This window comes from Meriones unguiculatus, chromosome 6 (genome assembly GCF_030254825.1).
Source record: "Meriones unguiculatus strain TT.TT164.6M chromosome 6, Bangor_MerUng_6.1, whole genome shotgun sequence".
Taxonomy (NCBI): Eukaryota; Metazoa; Chordata; class Mammalia; order Rodentia; family Muridae; genus Meriones; species Meriones unguiculatus.
This window is the reverse complement of record NC_083354.1, coordinates 85,860,966-85,879,892: the sequence shown is the minus strand read 5'-3', so window position 1 is coordinate 85,879,892 and position 18,927 is coordinate 85,860,966. Positions and strand designations below refer to the sequence as shown.

Here is an 18,927-nt window from a genome sequence, read left to right as displayed (position 1 = left end):
TTGTGAACTGCTGCTACAAACATTGGTATAGAGATTTCTAAGTATGGTTTTCAATTCTTTGAGCATGCCGAATGAAGGTATTGTGGATAATAGGGTAATTATGTGTTAAACTTTTTGAAGGATTGCCAAATACAGTTTATAGTGGTTGTACAATTTTATCTTCATAACAGTGATGTACAAGGGTTCCAGTTTTCTTAACATCTTCAATTCCAGTTCTTAGTTTTTGCTGCTTTAAAAAAGATTATATACCTATCGTAGTGGGTAGATGTGAACTGGTACCTTACGGTAGTTTTGAATTAAATCTCTCTAATGACCATTTTGCTAGTAATGCTGAGGGTGTTTTTATGAGTATTGACCATTTGTAGCTCTCAAGGAAAATACCTAGAAATATCTAATTATGTATTTGTTTATTTTTAAGAAGTGTTTTTTCTTTTTCTTTTTTGCCATTTTTTCCCTCCCCCTCCTCTTTTCCCTTCTCCTGTCTCTTTTCTTCCCTCCCTCCTTCCCTTCTTTCCTTCTTGTTTTGAGGCAAGGTCTTATGTAGCCTTTGCTATCTTGGAAGTCCTTATGTGGAGGCAGGCCTCAAACTCTTTGGTCCACCTTCTCTGCTTCTGGAGTGCAGGGATTAAAGGTATACGCCATCCCAGTTTTTGTTGACGAATTTTAAGAGTTCTTGATATATTCTGGATATTAAATATTATCAGGCATGGCGTGTACTCAGTTTTTTCTTAGGAACAAACTCGGGACATTGATTATTCATGTCAGGTGAGGGTTCTTTATTGATGGGTCCATACCCGTGGATAATGTTTTTTACATAGCCCCTTTTCATTTCAGATTCCATTTTATATCCTTTTTCTCCCTGGGTGGGTGGGTGGGTGGGTGTTAGAGAATATAGAGAATATCTTGGACTGGATTCTGTTCTTCCCCGATATGATTCATTCCTGTAGAACTGAAGTCATCAGGCTTGGTAACAAGTGCCTTTACTTGTGTGCTATCCCTGTCTCCTTTACCCCCCCCCCCCCTTTTTGTAAAGCTTGGTTTGTTGAGTAGTTATTTATACAAGATCTGTATATTGTGTTTGGTTGTTTTGCTTATTAAAAGTTTTTTGTTGGTTTGGTGTGATTTTGAATGTTTAGAATCTCGACATTAGGAAAGCTGAGGCAAGAGGATCAGGAGGGGGAGGCCTGCCTTACCTGTACTATACAGTGAAACTATCTCAGAAAGCAAACACAACACATTTATTTGTTGAAGGCTGATTACTTGTTTCAGAATTAGGCTCGTTTTGTATGTATTATGCCATTAATTAAAATAATGAGTTTTGTGCAAGGGAGTTTTATTCCCAGAGTGGCCAAACTTGGGTCATTTAAGTCTCAAATGTGACTCTGAAGACAGCTTTTAAGAGTACTTATGGGTTCAAGGAAGTCTGGGTGATTTGAGATATAGAGAAAGGTGATTGGGGATAAGATGACAGTAGTGGTTATCTGTGTGTGTGTGTGTGTGTGTGTGTGTGTGTGTAATTATACCTTATTCATGGACCAAGCACAGGAAATGGAGATTTTTTTCTCTCTAATGTCAAAAAAAAAAAAAAAAAAGAATTAGTCATCAGGCACTTTTATAGGCCAAAGTGAAAGGTCAGTGGCATTAATTGATTTTAAGCTATCTTCAAGTTGCTAAAAAACTGATCAGACAGCGGTTGCCATCTGGTTAGCATATCAGAGATAGTATGTATAGTAAGTAGCAAAGCTATTGAGACTGTGTGACTTGGTTAGATGACTTCTAAAATGGGCTGTAAAAAGCAAGTCACCAAAAGCAAGTAAAGCTAGAGGAATTAATCAGGTTTTTCTTGCAGTTTCATGTTTTTCTTCCTATGAATGTTCTTTTTATTTTTACTTTTTGTTTTTTTGAGACATGGTTTCTCTTTGTAGCCTTGGCTGTCCTGGAGTTCATTCTTTTGACCAGGCTGGATTAGAATTCAGATTCACATGCCTCTCTGCCTCCTGACTGCTGTGATTAAAAGTGTGCACTATCACTGCTGTCTGTTCTTACAGTTGTCTTGAGTTTTCTGCACATTGGCAGTTAATTATATTTAAAATTCTTTTTGGGATATGGCTAAGAGTGTATCTTAGAGCCGGAGAGATGCAGTGATTAAGAGCACTTGCTGTACTTCAGAGGCCTATTCTATTCAGGTTCTATTCTAGCACCCACAGGGCTCAGAACTGACTGTAACTCCACCACCCTCATTTGGTGTTCCTGAGAGCAAGGAACATGAGCAGCCCCTTCCCCCTGAAATTATGGATGGTCCATGTGATTCATAGTTTCTGTTAGGAGGAATAATTCTGATTGTCTGGTCAGTAAAAAATTTTATTGAAGTATTTATAAAAAATTTGCCCTTGCCCAAGTTTTAAGTGTACGGTTTGAAATTTTAAAATTACATAGTTTTGTAATTGCCAGAATTGCTCAAAAAAGTTTTTTTTGCTTTTTGTATCCATCTGTTTCACACTCCAGCTGATCTTTTTAATAACTAGAACTTCATTATGTGAAAAGAGAAGTTTATAAATTTTAAGATCTTACCAGGCCTTAATTGCTCCTCTAAAATTTGGGAAACCCTTTTCTATAAAATAGAGAACATGTCTAGATGGGCCTAGGTGTAAGTAGGCTTTGTAGGTAGAAGAACAGAAGATGCAAACAAAAGAAAAAGTATGATAATTTAAAAATTATCTTTTAAAGAGGGTACAGGAAGACAGTATAACTGATTGGTTAGTTTCAGGTTATTTTCTTGGGTAGGAATTAAAGTAGAGGAACTTCATTAATAGCATGTTTTGATTTGTTGAAAAGTTGGCTGATACCTTTTTTTTTTTTTTTTTTTAAGAGGAGGCAGCAAGTAACTTTCAAATTGGTGATATGGAGCTTATAGTATGGGAAACTTACAGGTTTTCTCTATATAGATCTGGCTGTCCTGGAACTTGCTCTTTAGAAGTCTTGTATTTGAACTCCGAGATCCACCAGCCTCTGTCGCCTGAGTTGATATTAAAGTCATATGCAGCTGGGAAACTTCTATTGGGGTCTATTTCAGGAACTTACTTTAAAAGAGTGGCCTTCTGTAATTATAATTTAGCAATTGCAAATGAAATCTTACAATTTGATCATTGTAATTTAGGTGGTTTTTTTTTTTTTTTTGTCTTTTGAGATAGGGTGTGTGTGTTTCTGGAACATGCTGTATAGATAGGCTGGCTTTGAGTGCTGGGTGCATGTGCCATTATGCCCAGTCAAGTGTAATTTAAAGGAGATACAGCATATGGATATAACTTTGGTCAGAAGCCACAGTTCTAATTTTTTTCCCTTTTTATGTGACAGGGACTTGCCATGAGGTGTTGAAGCCTTGTTTCACTGAGTTGGAGAGACTGGACCTAAATGGCGCAGCATGACTTTGCTCCAGCCTGGCTTAATTTTCCTACTCCGCCGTCATCAACAAAGGTACTTTTTTTTTTTCTTGCATCACTCTGCCTTTCTGCTTGTATTTTGCTCATGTTGTACACAAATGTAATCACACTGTAGAAGTGAGATGGGGGATGGCTCAGTGGTAAAAGTTCTTCCTTAACCTGCACAACGCCCTGGGTTACAGTCACAGGATAAGGAGAAAAGTGAAGACCAGTTTTCTATTTTTGTAGTGTTGAGAGTTTATATATATTTAATTCATATCAATAGATACATTGAACTTCTTGTCTAACCTTTCAAAAATAATTTTTATTGCTTTGCTGCTGAGGAGTAATGGTACCTTAGCATACATGGTGTACCTTATAAAGTTTGCAGAGTACTTTGCCAAATATTTAATTTGATCATAATTTTTTAATGTTATATTTTAGATTTATTCCTACTTTTTGTTTCACAAATTTTAATTATTGACTTATTAATGACAGAGAGAAAGTGAAATGATTGTATTCCAGACTTAAGAACATGGGCACAGTTAGTGCTGGAATGAAAAAAAATTTTAGGGCTTCTGTATATTGCATACTGATTTCTCTATAAAGTTATCTGCTCATTCTAGAAAAGTGCTGTACATTTACTTCACTATAACAATTCTCTATCCTTACCCTGGGTTATTAATGATTATAAGACTTACAAGTTTTTTTCAGGGCAATTTCACTTTCCAAATAGCTTTTGGTACTATCCTTTATGTTAGTCATAAGACTGTTAACATACAAATAAACCAGCCAGGCGGGGTGGCACATGCCTGTAATCCCAGCACTTTGGAGTACTGAGGCAGGTGGATCTTTGTGAGTTTCAGGGCACCCTAGTCTGCAAAGTGAGTGCAGGAAAACCAAGGCTACACAGAGAAACTTTGTCTTGAAAAACAAAAGTCTCAGTAGAGAACAAGTAGCTAATTACAAACAAAAATCTAAGAATAGTGATCTTTAAGATGAAAAATAAGCTGAGGTTATTAAAAAAACAAAACAACAAACCACTAGCACCAGGAGTGGTGGCACAAAGACTGGCAGATCTCAGTGAGTTCAAGGCCAGTACTACATAGAGATCAGCCAAGGCTACATAGTGAAACCCGGTTGAGGTAAGGTAGGTAGGTAGATAGGTCATCGATTGGTAGGTAGGTAGGTAATAATATATGTTTATCTCACATCACAAAAAGATCTCTTGACTTCAAGACCAGCCTGGTGGTCTCCACGATAGGTTCCAGGAGAGCCAAGGCTAAAGACACAGAGAGAGAGAGAGGGATTATTAATATAATATATATGTTTATCCCATATCACAAAAAGTCCAAGCTTGTACTTGTCCCTTTAGAGCAGTGGCTCTCAATTTACAGGATCCTTTGGCAAACCTGTATCTCCAAAAATATTTAATTACAATTCATGACAGTAGCAAAATTACAATTATGAAGTAGCAACAAAAATAAATTTATAGTCGGTGGTCACCAGAACATGAGGAACTGTATTAAATGGTTGCAGCATTAGGAAGGTTGAGAACCACTGCTTTAGGGTAAGACAACAATATCTCAAATACTACTTAAGAATTCAGATTGATGACTACTCGAGATTGGCCCAGGAAAGCCAAGGCTACAGAGAACCCTGTTGGGGGTGGAGGGGAAGAACACCAAACAACAACAAAAAGAAACAAAAAAGAGAAACTTAAAAAGAAAAAAAAGCTCTTAGTCATGAAGTTTGCCTTAGTCTGCTGTAAATTGCTGTGAAAAGAACCTGTGACCAAGGAAACTTTTGACTTGAATAAGTAGAATAAACAGTAATTACCATTGCATTCTTTAGTTCAGGATAATGATAGTCCTCAGTTTTTCTTTGGAATGATGAACAGATAGGTGGATTAAGGGTGATAATGTTATAACTGCACCTGTGTGCCTTTTTGAGATCTGTAGTATTTTAGCCCCATCATGTGGTCAAAATATAAACTACATCCATCTGTGCCTTAGTGTTTTTGCATTTACATAGATCTAATTAAGACAAGTTTTACTTGCTTTTGTGTACTAGTACATGGCTTTTGTGGTTCTGTTCTTTTTTTAAGCACTTGGTTTAGTTTGTTTCTGAATTAATCTGCTAAAGTTTTAAAAACAATTTTTATTTTATGTATGAGTATTTAGTCTGCATGTCTGTGTACCATGCACATTCATGGTGTCTATAGAGGTCAGAAAAGGGGTATCTCATCCCCTGGTGGTGTTGTTATAGATGACTGTGAGCTACTGTGTGGGTCCTCTGGAAGAGCCGTGTGTGTGTGTGTGTGGAGATTAGAGGATAACCTGTGTGGAGTTGTTCTTTTTTACCATGGGGGTTCCAAGGACCCACTCAGATTTTCAGTCTTGGCGGCAAGCACCTTCACCCATTTAGCCTGGCTGGATCTGGCTTGCAATAAAAGTAACATTTTGAGTAAGGTGTAGTGGCACATGCCTTTAACGTTAGCACTTAGGAGCTAGAGACAGGTGAATCTCTTGATTTTGAGGTCTTTATGGTCTCCATACCAAGTTCTGTTCCAGGCCAGATAGTGAAACCATCTTAAACAGTCACCAAAAGCATAGTATTTTAGGCTGGGGAGATAAGATGAATTAGGCAAAAACTCTTGTTGTGGGAATATGAGGACCTGACTTTTTACCCCTGAACTCATACTGAGAGAGACAAGTGGGGTTAGGGATAGGGAGGTGTGTGTGGGGGAGACTGAGGTTGGTCTGTGCCTTTAACCCCAGCATTGGGGAGAGTGCGACAAGTGGCTGGGTCCCTGGGACCCACTGAGTCATCCCAGTGTAATTGGTGAGTTCCAGGTCAGTGAGAGAGCCTGTCTCATTACCTTTAATATAAAAGAGATAAGTAATCCTTGTGAACAGGCAACTATAGCTTATAGTAGTATTAGAGATAGAAGATCCCAGGAATGCAATTATAAAAATGGTAGATGAGCTAGAGTTGTACCTTGCTGACAGGCCTCTAGTCAGTCTACAGCATTGGAAAAAAAAAGCAAGAAAGGGAACAAAAGGCATGTTGATTGTAGAAAATTAAGAACAAAACAAACCTATTAAATTCTGCTAGAGGTAAAAACTGAATCTTTATTAATATTCTTTTGTGGCTATTAAGAGTATCATTACCGCTTTGTTTATTTTAAAATGCAAGCTCTCCCTGTATCTTTCAGAATGGCTTCAAATTTATTTTGTAAACTAGCTTGGTTTGCATCTGAGGCTGTCTTCAAATTTACAGTCTTAATCTCTCAGTATGGTCTATTACACTGGGTCAGCTTGGTCATTTGTTCTTTCATGGACACAATTAAAAACCTGTGGTTATAGTAAAGCTGTTTTAACACTTTCTAACAATATAACCAGTGTAAGCTTGTATTGAAAATATAATTGCATCTTTTAGTAGGATAAGGGCATCCCAATATTCAGACTGGTAGTTTAGTTCCTTGAAGTGTTTTTGTGGGACATAGGTATGTACATCTAGACTTTGGGTGTGTTTATATAAACAGCTTTACTGAGATAGCCTAATGTTCATAGAAAATAGAACGGGAAGGCTATTTTTGTTTTTGAAAACAGGCAGGCTGGCCTCAAGAACTCTTGAGTTGAGGGGATGAGCTTTTTCTTCTGGCCTCTTTCCCCCCATCTCCTGTGTGCTTGGACTATAAAGAAGCATATGTTACTGTGCCCATTTTGGGCATGCTAGGGATCACCTCTGGGGATAGGCAGGCACTACACAAACTGAGCTAGTCTTTAGTTCTGGGGATTAATTTTTTTCTTACATTTCTTAATGAGCCATTCATCCTTTGGTAGCAGTGTTCAGTCTCTGTGAATTTGTTTTCTTTAGTTTTGTTGATTTCTAGTTTTAGTCTGTTTTGATCAGCTAGAATGTAATCATTTTGATTTTCTTGTATTTGTTAAGACTTGCTTTGTGTCCTACAATATGGTTTTAGAAATCAGTCCTTAGGCTGCAGAAAGACTATTTTTCAATGTTTAATTTAGGTCTAGTGTTCTATAGAGTTCTATTTATAAATAGGGAAACGGGTTGGGAGAAGAAAAATGATTTCCCCTAAAGTGTTAATTTGAGCTGCATAAGTTCCTGTAGATACCTCACTTTATGATATGTCCTCTTTTTGCCTGGCAATGGTGGTGCATGCCTTTATTCCCAGCACTTGGGATGCAGAGGCAGGCAGATCTATGAGTTCCAGACTAGCCTGGTCTATAGAACGAGTTCCAGGACAGCCAGGACTACATAATCTGACTCAAGGAAAAAAAAATCTCTCTTTGGTGAGGTGGTTCTGGAGTTTGATACCATGAACTTGTGCGTGCTAAGAAAGTACTCTGTCAGTAATTGACATACCCAATGTTTTAATGTTCTGAAAAGTACTATACATAAGGTTTTAATGAAATGTTTAAGCATACAGTCACCTACATGGTCATATCCTAAATATTTTGCTTCATTTGCATTACTTTTGGAAATACGAACGTTACCTCTACACTCAACATGTACTTACTTTTTACTTCTACACTTCTATTTCCCATCTTGTTGGGAACATTGGGTGTATGTTTCTGTGACTTATCTGTTGACATGCTTTATGTCTTTCTGAGTTACTTTTCTTAGTACAGGTTGGAGAAATAAATACAGAGGCATATGGTCTTGTATGTCATCTTTAATGCCTTTAAAGTTAAATTACTTTTTATTCTTGCATATATTTCCCTAGATATATTATAGTACCTTAGTGTACTTAAATTGTGTTTTTTTTTTAAATTACGGTTTTAGTAGTCATATATCTTATCTCATATTAGTTTTCTGTCTTCTAGCATTCTTGATTAACATACTTTTTTGTGGGTGTTGCTAGGATTGGTGTTTTTCTTCTTTATTGTGACTAGAAATTGTCTTCAGGACTTATCAAATGCTAATAAGCAAGTGCTCTACTACCACTAACCTATGCCCTAAGTCCATCTTGAACTTTTTATGTGGACAGCCATATTCTTCAAAACCAACTTTCTGTTTCCTTTTTCAGTCTTATGTTTCTTATTTAGATTTTATAACACTGGCCGTTTTTCAGGAGACTTTGAAAGGTCTTTCAGTCTGTCTCTTTTGCAAGCAAGTAAACATGCTTTCTACTGTTTTGGGATGTTAGCTGAAGACGCAAATAAAGACCCTTGGGTCAGAGACAAGTATATGATTCATGACTTAGCAGACAGGCACTGCTAAAAGAGGCACTGGTTTGTCATGCTTCCTAAGGCTTTTGGAGGTTAACAGTCAGAGGGAAGGGCCTAGATAGATGTTTCCTTTGCACTGAATTTATGGGATCAACTCCCATTTAAAATCAATCTGTTCTTGCCAGGTGGAGGTATGCACATGCCTGTAGATTTCCTTTCCCAATTACCTACATCAGCCCTTGTATACTCTTGGCTGAACCTGAATTTTCACAAGCTGTTCCACTTTTGTCAGATTTTGATTGATTGGTTGATAGATGCTGAAACCAGATGCATTTAATTTGTCTAGTACAGCATTAATTAAGGCCACTGTCAATATTTCTAGCAGTAGCAGGAGGCCAGAACTTTGAAAGTTGTGGTGAAGTTCTGGATGATGGAGATGTGTTAGTTGAAGATGGGCTTGGAGTCTTGTATTACCAATTCAAGGCAGCTTAAAGTAACCTAATATTTGGTGTTATTTTGCACAATATAGGCTCAGTAGTTTGATGTAGCCTTTGGAGTAGAGATGGGGCCTAGAGGGAGAAAGATTAAGAGGTTTCGTCCATGATTTCCATATACAAATACCCTCTGAATCCTGCCCTCCCTCTTCTCTCATGCCCCTCCCCCAGTCCACAAACAGGAGCAGTCCTCCTCCCCTTCTATCTGACCCTAGCCTATCAGGTCTCATCAGGACTGGCTGCACTGTCTTCCTCTGTGGCCTGGTAAGGCTGCTCCCCCCCTCCCCCATGGGGAGGTGATCAAAGAGCCATCCACTGAGTTCATGTCAGAAATAGCCAGTGTTCCCCCTTACTACTAGAGAACCCACTTGGACACTGAGCTGCCATGGGCTACATCTGTTCAGGGTTTCGAGGTTATCTCCATGCATCATCTTTGGTTGGAGTATCAGTCTCAGAAAAGATTACTGGACCCAGATTTTTGTTTTTTTGTTTTTTTTTGGTTCTGTTGCTTTCCTTGTAGAGGAAGCTGTCTCCTCCAGCTCTTTCTTTCTATCTCCCCCTTCTTTCATAAGATTTCCTGCACTCTGCCCAAAGTTTGGCTATGAGCCTCAGCATCTGCTTTAATACCCTACTGGGAAGAGGTCCTGAGTTCAATTCCCAGCAACCACACAGTGGTTCATAACTATCTGTAGTAAGATCTGATATACTCTTCTGGTGTGCAGGCAGAGCACTGTATATATAAGAAATCTTAAAAAATTAACACTAAAAAATTTTCATATGAGTGTATGTACTCATAAATTTGGGATACTATTAATACTTGTAGTTTTTAATACACTAATTAGAAATTGTGGCCACATACCTTCTCATATTAGTTTGTTGTGCTTTAAAGCATTGTTAATTGCATGGAGCCTGTTATTAATGTCATGTTTTCAATAACATTAGTCTGTAAAGAGTGTTGCTGTTAAGTAAAAGAATGGCTTGTATTTCATACTTATTTCTAGATCAGTCAGATTTCAAATCTTGTCTGTAACTGAGTAAAATACTGAGGTCTCTTGTTAACTTAGAACTTTGAGTACTTAATTCGGTTCTTTAATGGAAGTAGGAATTTAGAATTAAAAGAACGTCAAAAGAAGAGAGCAGAGAGATAAGAGAGCTTGTCAGGATTTTTCAGTTCCCTTCTCATTACCTGATAGATATCAGGCAAATTTGGTTGGTCATGAAGTAATATCTCCACTCTCTAAACTAACTGGTATTTTAAAGCAGACTTACACAGTCCGTTATTTTTATTAATTATAAAAATACTTGATTCTGTCATTTGAATATGGTGAATAGCCAATTTATCATAATTTTTTTAGGCATGCCTTATCTGTTTATACTCTTACCAGCTGCACACAGAATGCCAGCTTTATTGTGGATCACTAAATTTTGTCTCTTTCAGGTTCACTTGATGTACAGAAACACTATTCTGTTTTTTTCCATTTTGTTGCATTTTTCTCCTTTATTTTGGTTTCTGGTTTGTGGAAGTCATTCCCTCATGGCCGTAGGAGTTGAGACAGGCTGTCAGATAGCAGAGAGTAAATAGGAAGTAGAGTTCTGCTCTGAAGTCTCAAATGGGCTGTGTAATGCTGCCTGTCCCCGTCCCCAGTCAGGCTTACCTCCTTAAGGTTTCGTAGCTTCCAAACATTGCCACCAACTGGCGATTGAGTGAAACATTCAAAACTCAGCTTTCTGCTTTTGAACCCTGCATAGAGCCATCTCATGATGCAAAATGCATTTGTTTCACCTTCCAAAATTCCCAACACTATTCACAATTCCAGTGTCTCTTCTGAGACTTAAAGTAATCTCCCTTAAAAATAAGCGTCATACTTCAGTATATAATAGCACAGAGTAAGCATTTCTGTTTTAAATGAAAAGAATTGGGAGCATAGACATACCAAAGAAAGATTCGACCAAAGCTAGTCCCAAACCCATAACGGCAGTCTGCAGCTCTTGTGTTTAGCATGTGGGACTTACAAAGTGTCTGGGCTCCAAAGGAATTAGGTAGCTTCACTGCTCTAGCTTTTCTCCCTCCTTTTTAGTTCTTTCTGTTTCTGAGATTAGCTTTTTGTGACCTTTGCTTGCTTTTTCATGTTAGGCTATCCTTATTTGTATTATTATGTCTCACAATTCATGGCTTTTACATGTTTTTAAAGAAGGCCCTTTCTCTTAAGGCCAGCCTGGTCTACTAGTCTCCTAGGCCCACTAAGGATACATAATTGAGACCTTGTCTTAAAAGAAGGAAGGAGGGTAGGAGTGGGCGCTACTATACCTAGCTTACACTTTTTTCTTTTCTAATGATGTATACTTTTTTCTTTTCTAATGATGTGTAAATTCATTTATGAAAGGGAAATTTGATTGTGATTGTGATTATATCTTTAATGTTTGTATTTTTAAGTAACCATTACAAAGACCTTGCATTTTGCAGTTTGAAATGTTTTCTCTATTCTTTTGTAGTTACTACTTTATAAAGAGTCTAATAAACTTAAATGTTTCACACTTGACAGTTTCTTTCTCCTCCTTTATCATCCCCCCCACCCCAACAGAGTTTCTCTGTGTAGTCCTGGTTGTCCTGGAAACTGATCTGTAGACCAGGCTGGCCTTGAACTCACAGAGATCTACATGCCATTTGATGTAAACATTTTCATTCTGTTTTCTTCTACATAAAAAAAAAATATTGTCAGCTGGGTGAGGCACAAGCAGAGTCCACAAAATGAAAATGTTTACATCAAGTGACTGCAGTACAGAATATTACACTTTGTTACAAGAAAAATGTATCACATTTAAGCTTGCTTTTTTGGAGTGTTTTATTGCTGTTGTTACTTATTATTGGAAAAGTAGATGTAGTTCTTGAAGTTTTCAGAAAAGTATGCTTTTTTTCTGTAAAGCAGGAGAAAAGAGACTAACAATGTGGTTAATTTCATACATATTTCAAATACCTTGGAAGTAACTATGTATTCTTAACCATTTAAACTCTTAGAAATAAGTTGGCATGTTATTGGTTTTAAAGTTAAATTTAGGCTTAATAAATATATTTGTATTAATTTATTACAGTCATCATTGAATTTTGAGAAGCATTCTGAAAATTTTTCATGGACAGAAAATCGTTACGATGTGAATCGTCGACGACACAACTCCTCAGATGGCTTTGATTCTGGTATTGGACGTCCTAATGGAGGTAAAATTTGTTAAGGAGTGATAGACTTCATGATAATTTAAAAAATAATCTTTAGGATGTTTTGATTGCTATTTATTAAGTGTAACTGTCTTTGAATTTATATTACTTTACTGTTATTAAATAAAGGTAATTTTGGGAGGAAAGAAAAAAATGGATGGCGTACGCATGGCAGAAATGGTACAGAAAACATAAACCATCGAGGGGGACACCATGGTGGAAATCCCCGCTCTCGTAGCAGTGTTTTCCACTCTGGAAAAAGCCAAGGACTACATGAGAACAGCATCCCTGACAATGAGCCTGGGAGGAAAGAAGACAAAAGAGAACGCAGACAGTTTGAGGCAGAGGATTTTGTAAGTTTCTCATAATTTTAATATAAATGATGTATGTGAAAGTGCCATTTTCGTGTCAAGGCACTGCTAGGGTATTTTTGTTTTGTTTGTTTTGTTTTAATTAGTCCAGGTAATTTTTTGTAGAGTCATCCTAACAGGTGCTTGTCCAATTGTGGGTGTTTTGTATTGAGTACGGGTTTCATGATTTAACTTGGGCTGAGTTGAACTCAAGCTTGAGTCACGTTTGCTTGTTTTTGTCTATTTTATTTTAAACCTCATATTTTATAAGGGATCAATTTATTACATTTTAGCTTTATGTATGTGCTTGTACGTGTGTTGGTACAGGCCATGTGTTTGGAAGTCAAATTAACTTTGATTTTTGTTTTATTGAGATTGGGTCTCACTATATAGCTCTGGATGGCCTGGAACTTGCTATGTAGAACAGGTTGCCAGTTGCAGAGAGGATTAATGAAGGGATAAAACTCAACCTGAATGTTAGCAGCATGGGCTTGGGTTCCAAATGGCATAAAAGGAATTAAAAAAGAAAGCTGGTACAGTGTAGCCACCCCCTTTTTCTTTGCTTCCTGCACCCATGATATGAATTTCTAATTTCCACAATGATCTTTCTATCCCAGTGAATTGAGTTTTCTGAAACCATTTGCTAAAATAAACATCGCCTCCTTTCTATTAATTTTATTTTAGGGTGTTTAGTCGTGACCATTAACAGTGCCTGTGCTGTGAAGTGATGATACAAAGCATTACAGTGTCCTAAACATTGTCCTTAGTACTTATGTTTCCAGACAGGGTCTTCCCACATAGCTCTTGCTACCCTAGAATTCACACTAAGTGTCAGACTGACCTTGAGCTCAGATTCCACCTTTGCCTTCCGAGTGCTGAGATTAAAGGCTCATGCTGTTAATCTCATACAGCCTCTAGAGGATAACTTTTGGGAACTGGTTCTCCTTCTATAATGTGTGTCCAGGTGATTGAACTCAGGTTGGTGGGTTGGATGGCAGGTTCTTTATCACCTGAGTTATCTCACTGGCCACTTGAACTTTTTTTTTTTTTTTGTTTGTTTGTTTGTTTGTTTGTTTTTTAAACCAGCTCTGCTGTAAGCCAGTTCTGTTCTCCCTCTCTTCCCACCTCTCTCAGAATCTTTTGGTGTATTTATGTTGGTTTTATTCTTTATAGAAAATTGAATACTCTTCCTTAGAGTTAGTAGCCTTGTGACTGTCTTACTCAAAAGAGCACATAATTTCTCATTCGTGTGTGTGTGTGTATGTGTGAAAATGTGTGTATGTTTACATATATACTTAAATAAATACATACAATGTCTTGAAAAGTAGTTTTGCTGATTGATTGAGAAACGAGAGTTTAATATACTGCCCAGTATAGGCTGGTATGGAACTTAGAGGCTCATGTGATTGATCCTCCTGAGGTAATGAAAGCATATTTTTCACTTTTTCTTTAATCCCAGCATGTGTCTTTGAACTCTGTGCTTTTTTTTTTTTTAACTCTGTGCTTCTTAAGTCACAGAAAAGTGACTTGGGTTTTTTATTTATTGTTATTATTTTTTTTTCTGTTTTGTTTTGTTTTGTTTGGCATTAGGGGTCTTGTGTAGCCTAGGCTGGCCCCAAAACTTATTATGTAGCTGAGAATAGCCTTGAAACGATCTTTCAACCTTCACTTCCCAAGTGCTGGGTTTGTAGATGTGTACCTCTGTACTTGGCTCTGGTTCATTCCTGATAATTTAAAATTGATACACACTTTTTTTTTTGTGGTTGATTTTTATTTTTATTTTAATTTTTTTTTTTGGGACAGGGTTTCTCTGTGTAGCTTTAGCTGTTCTGGCCTTTGGTTGAGCTTCCATGAAAGAATGAGGAAGAGGTGTGTGTGTCGGGGGGTCAGGGAGTAAGAGAAGGGGGAGCAGAGAGGAGAGAAAGTTTCTAAATATATAAATACACCCTGTTGAGTCTGTACAGTGTTAATTGTACCATTTGTTTATCCAAGACTAAATGGTCAGTTCTGAAAACACACATAGTAAGCTCTTAATAAAAACTAATGACTGCCAGGCATGATTGCAGTGGCAGGCTGATCTTTGTGAGTTTGAGGCCTGTCTGGCCCTATAGAGTAAGTTTCAGGCCATTCAGGGCTGTGAGACTGTCAGTTTCCCCTTCTCCCCCTCCAACAAACAAACAAAAAACCCTGCCCTAATTGCTGCTACTTTATTGTTCCTTTACCTTCAGTCCTAATAATAGTGGCTTTCAGTCATTGTAGCTTTAGACCTGCAATATAGACATAGTTTATAGTTAATATATAAAAATGTATAAAAAGTTTATAGTTTACAATAGTATGTTTAATGCTGTAGTATAGTTAAAAGGATATATAGCCAACAAATAAACTTAATTCTATTTAGTTTTCTCTGAAGTAATTTTTCTATTATACACATTGATTTTTGTTTGTTTTTGGTTTTTCGAGACAGGGTTTCTCTGTATAGCCTTGGCTGTCCTGGACTCATTTTGTAGTCTAGGCTGGCCCAGAACTCACAGAGATCCACCTGCCTCTGCTTCCTAGAGTGCTGGGACTATAGGCGAGCTCCATCATGCCCACCTGCATAACACATTCTTATGAAGCTTTATAGTTATGTTACTTCCATGCTAATAATAATTTGTTTCTGTGCATAATTGAAATATTTGTACTTGGATTCGTTCATTCATCTTAAGTATTAAATATCTTTCTTAAGGAAAGCAGGCTGTGTTGTCAGGTAATACTGGTTTAGTAATACTGTGAGTCTTAGGGTTGTACAGTGTAGGATTCTACAGTGCAAACATTTATCAAGATTAGCTTTAGAATACCCATTAGTGCTCTTATCTCTTGAATAATGCTTTGCATCCTTTGAAATTTCATATTTTGCTTTGGGAATGTGCGTGTTTGCTTCTGTTTCTTTATTGAGACAGGGTTTATCTTATGCAAGTTACAGAAAAAGTCGACTAGCATGCAATCTTAATTAGTTTTTTTTTTTTGTTTGTTTGAGACAGACTCTCCTTAAGCCCAGGCTGTCCTTAATCTCCTTATGTTCTCAGGATGGCACTCTGAATTCTCTGGCCTTATCCTCCCAAGTACTCAGAATGAGTGTGTTAACAGAAGCAGTACACTGATACAAAACCTGATAAAAGTGGTGAATAGTGTAATTTTCATCTCTTTGGTCATACTTCAGAAAGCATTATACTTTTGACTGGGGTTTTCCATTTACTGCTGCTGTCTTGGTCAGTTTGCCTTGAACAACTTGACTAAAGTCATTGTTCCCTGACCTTCCTAAGTAGCAGCTACTGTAGGGGCCAGTAGGCACCTTGGCTCTGGGTTTTTGTCTTTGGGTAGTTTTGAGTATTTAACTCAGGGCTTGGCATGTATTAGACCAGCACTCTACCATCATGCTACATTCCCACCCTGTCTGTTCTCCACTTTATTCCTCAGGCAGAGGAAGAGAATGAATCTCCTTGTCTCCAACCAGCAGTGGTTAGCAGAGAAAATTTAAAGCAGTTCATGGAGAATTGGTTTTTAGTTAGTTTATGGAGAATTAATTCTGATAGCTAAGTAGTTATTAGCTGTCCTAACTAATTCGTGTTCCTTAGTTATAAGATGTGTAACCAAGTCATTGTTTCAAAGGACCTTTGATATGTGAAACAGTCACATGCCTTTTGTTACATTTTAAAATTTAATTTTCTTTCAGCCATCTTTAAATCCTGAATATGAGAGAGAACCAAATCAGAATAAATCTTTAGCTGCGGGTGTATGGGGTAAGTAATGTTTTATCTATTTTTTGAGGGACAGAATATATTGTGTTTGTAGGTTTTCTTTTTTAAAGAGCACAAAATAGGGTACAGTGAATCTTGTTAATAATTGCATTTGAAGTGCTAAGCTATTGAAGTAATACCTTTAAAAGGAAGGAATTTGGGATATAAACTTGATTTGAAATACTTAATTGACACATGCTAGTGACATTAAATTTTGATCTTTTTCAGAATGATTCCAGATTAATGTAGTTTTGAGATCAGCCTAGCAATCTCAAACAACTCACTAGATAGTTGAATTTTTAGTTTCTTGGAATTTGGCTAACTGGGAAAATAAGTACTTCTAGTCATATTGTAATGTGAAATTGGTTGTGTATAGACTGTTAAACTAACTGTATAGATTTTCCTTTGACTAGTCTATATTTGAAGTTATTTGATTTGGGCGGCTCTTAAAGCTTAATGAGAATTTCTGGTAAATAACTCCCTTTAAAATTGTTGAGTTTAATTTGATAATATCTTAAAGAAGAAACTGCACTCATAGTAAAAATTAGAAAGCTTCTAAAAGATTTAAGTGAAGTTTAAAATAATGAAAATTTCATAAGATTTCTGAAAAATAGACTTGAATTTGATACTAAATTAAAAGTTGCTATCCATATTAAAACTTGTACACATGTTCATTTGTAATTTTTAATTGAATACCAACAACCTACTGAATAAAAGGATTGTGGCTTATGATAGCATGCTAGTCCTAATGATAATGGCATTATTTTAAACTTTGCCACTTCCCTGATTTTGATTGTATTAATGGGGTGAAACTGGGGAATTATTTTGTTTTCTTTTGATCTCCCTCTTTATTTAATGGCTTTTGAGGGTGGGGGAGGGGGTGGTCAGACATTTTTGTTAGAACCATATGAATGGCATTGTTTTTCTGTATTGCAAATTAGTATTTCTACCACTCTCCCCAGGCCTACACGCCCAGACACACACATACCCAACCAAAAAAATCTCCCAAGCTCCTCTCTTAGGTATGTTTCCTTATTATTCAGTTTTTCTGGGAACAGCTGATTGCATAAGAATATAGAATCACCTGGAAAAGTGTTAAATAGTCTCTAAGAAACTAGGGATAGTTTGGATTTTAGTGGAATGCAAGTAAATTTAAAAAATCAGGAATGTCAGCATTTGTCATATAAACTATTACTATTGTGGTACTGTCCTTGCTTGACTTATCTTAGAAATGATTTAAAGACAAAGACAGTTTTGAAAACTAGACTGAAGTGTATTTCTATTAATAAGATTTGGTTCTGCTGTTTCAGAGTTGATAAAGGTTTTTGAATACTAGTTGAAAAGATGAATTTTTCCCCCCGAGACGAGACAGGGTTTCTCTGTGTAGCCTTGGCTGTCCTGGACTCAGGGTTAGAGTTTGTAGACCAGGCTGGTCTTGAACTCACAGAGATCTTCCTGCCTCTGACTCCCAGAGTGCTGGGATTACAGGTGTGTGCTACCAACCTGGCTTGAAAAGATATTTAAATGAGAGATAAACTCTTTTACTTGTTAGGTAAACTAAGATATGTGCCTGCATTAAAAATAAAACAAAAGCTTAATTGTGGAATGCTTAATTGTTAATGCTTCCCACAGTACTACAATGAAATTCTTCATTGTTATCACACTTCACTATTCCTTTCTCATTTTACCCCCTGGGTTCCCAAGTATGCTTTTCTTCATTACAACATTTAGAATAGTTATGTTCCTGAGGAAGATGGAAGGATTTTAGCAAGGACTTCATTAGAATTTTTCTAGTAATACTTCCAGGTAAGCAAAAATTTACTAACAAAAATATAGTATGTATAAAAAGAAAAGAACTTGTTTCCCAAATTATGACTTTGTGGACAACTGGACCTGTTCTTGACGTAATACTCCAATTTAAAAAATGACGAGGGGTGGCTGGAGAGATGGCTCATAGGTTGAGAGCACTGTCTGCTGTTCCAGAGGTCCTGAGTTCAATTTCCAGCAACCATATGGTGGTTCACAACCATCTATAATAAGATCTGGCGCCCGATGTAAAAAGCATACATGCAGATATTGTATACATAATAAACAAATAATTTTAAAAAATGATGAGGGAAATTAATCCATTTAAAATAAAGTTATTGCCTATGTTTATTTTTACTTAGGATTTAGCTGCCTTTATTGGAAACACCTTCATCCAAGCTTATATACTAAGGACTTCCTTAGTGTTTTTGTCTTAACCTGAATCACAGCTATTTGGGACAAAAGTAATTTGTGTTCTTAATAACACAACATTAAGACAGCAGTTCAAGATGCTGGATAGTGTGTTACAGAATTTTAAAATCATTGTATTACTTTGTTATCTGAAGTTTGGGGAACAAGGAAAAAAGAAAGATAAATGTTTATGTATGAATTTGGAAATTTTCAGAAGTCTTAATGACTGCTGTGTGTGTGTGTGTGTGTATGCTAATAG

General features: G+C 36.8%; 1 protein-coding gene across 3 annotated transcripts in view; it reads left to right on the top strand.

Annotated features, from left to right (window-relative positions):
* Gpbp1 (GC-rich promoter binding protein 1) overlaps positions 1 to 18,927 on the top strand; it is a 58,998-nt gene that overhangs the window by 20,706 nt on the left and 19,365 nt on the right. For 2 of the 3 annotated variants that reach the window (XM_060385712.1, XM_021633610.2), the window contains exons 3-7: positions 3,355 to 3,474; positions 12,205 to 12,328; positions 12,455 to 12,678; positions 16,388 to 16,454; positions 17,414 to 17,473. In XM_060385712.1, coding sequence (XP_060241695.1) covers positions 3,412 to 3,474; positions 12,205 to 12,328; positions 12,455 to 12,678; positions 16,388 to 16,454; positions 17,414 to 17,473 — 538 coding nt within the window. In that variant the 5' untranslated portion in view covers positions 3,355 to 3,411. The remainder of the gene's footprint in view (positions 1 to 3,354; positions 3,475 to 12,204; positions 12,329 to 12,454; positions 12,679 to 16,387; positions 16,455 to 17,413; positions 17,474 to 18,927) is intronic. The other variant, XM_021633612.2, reaches the window with a different exon arrangement.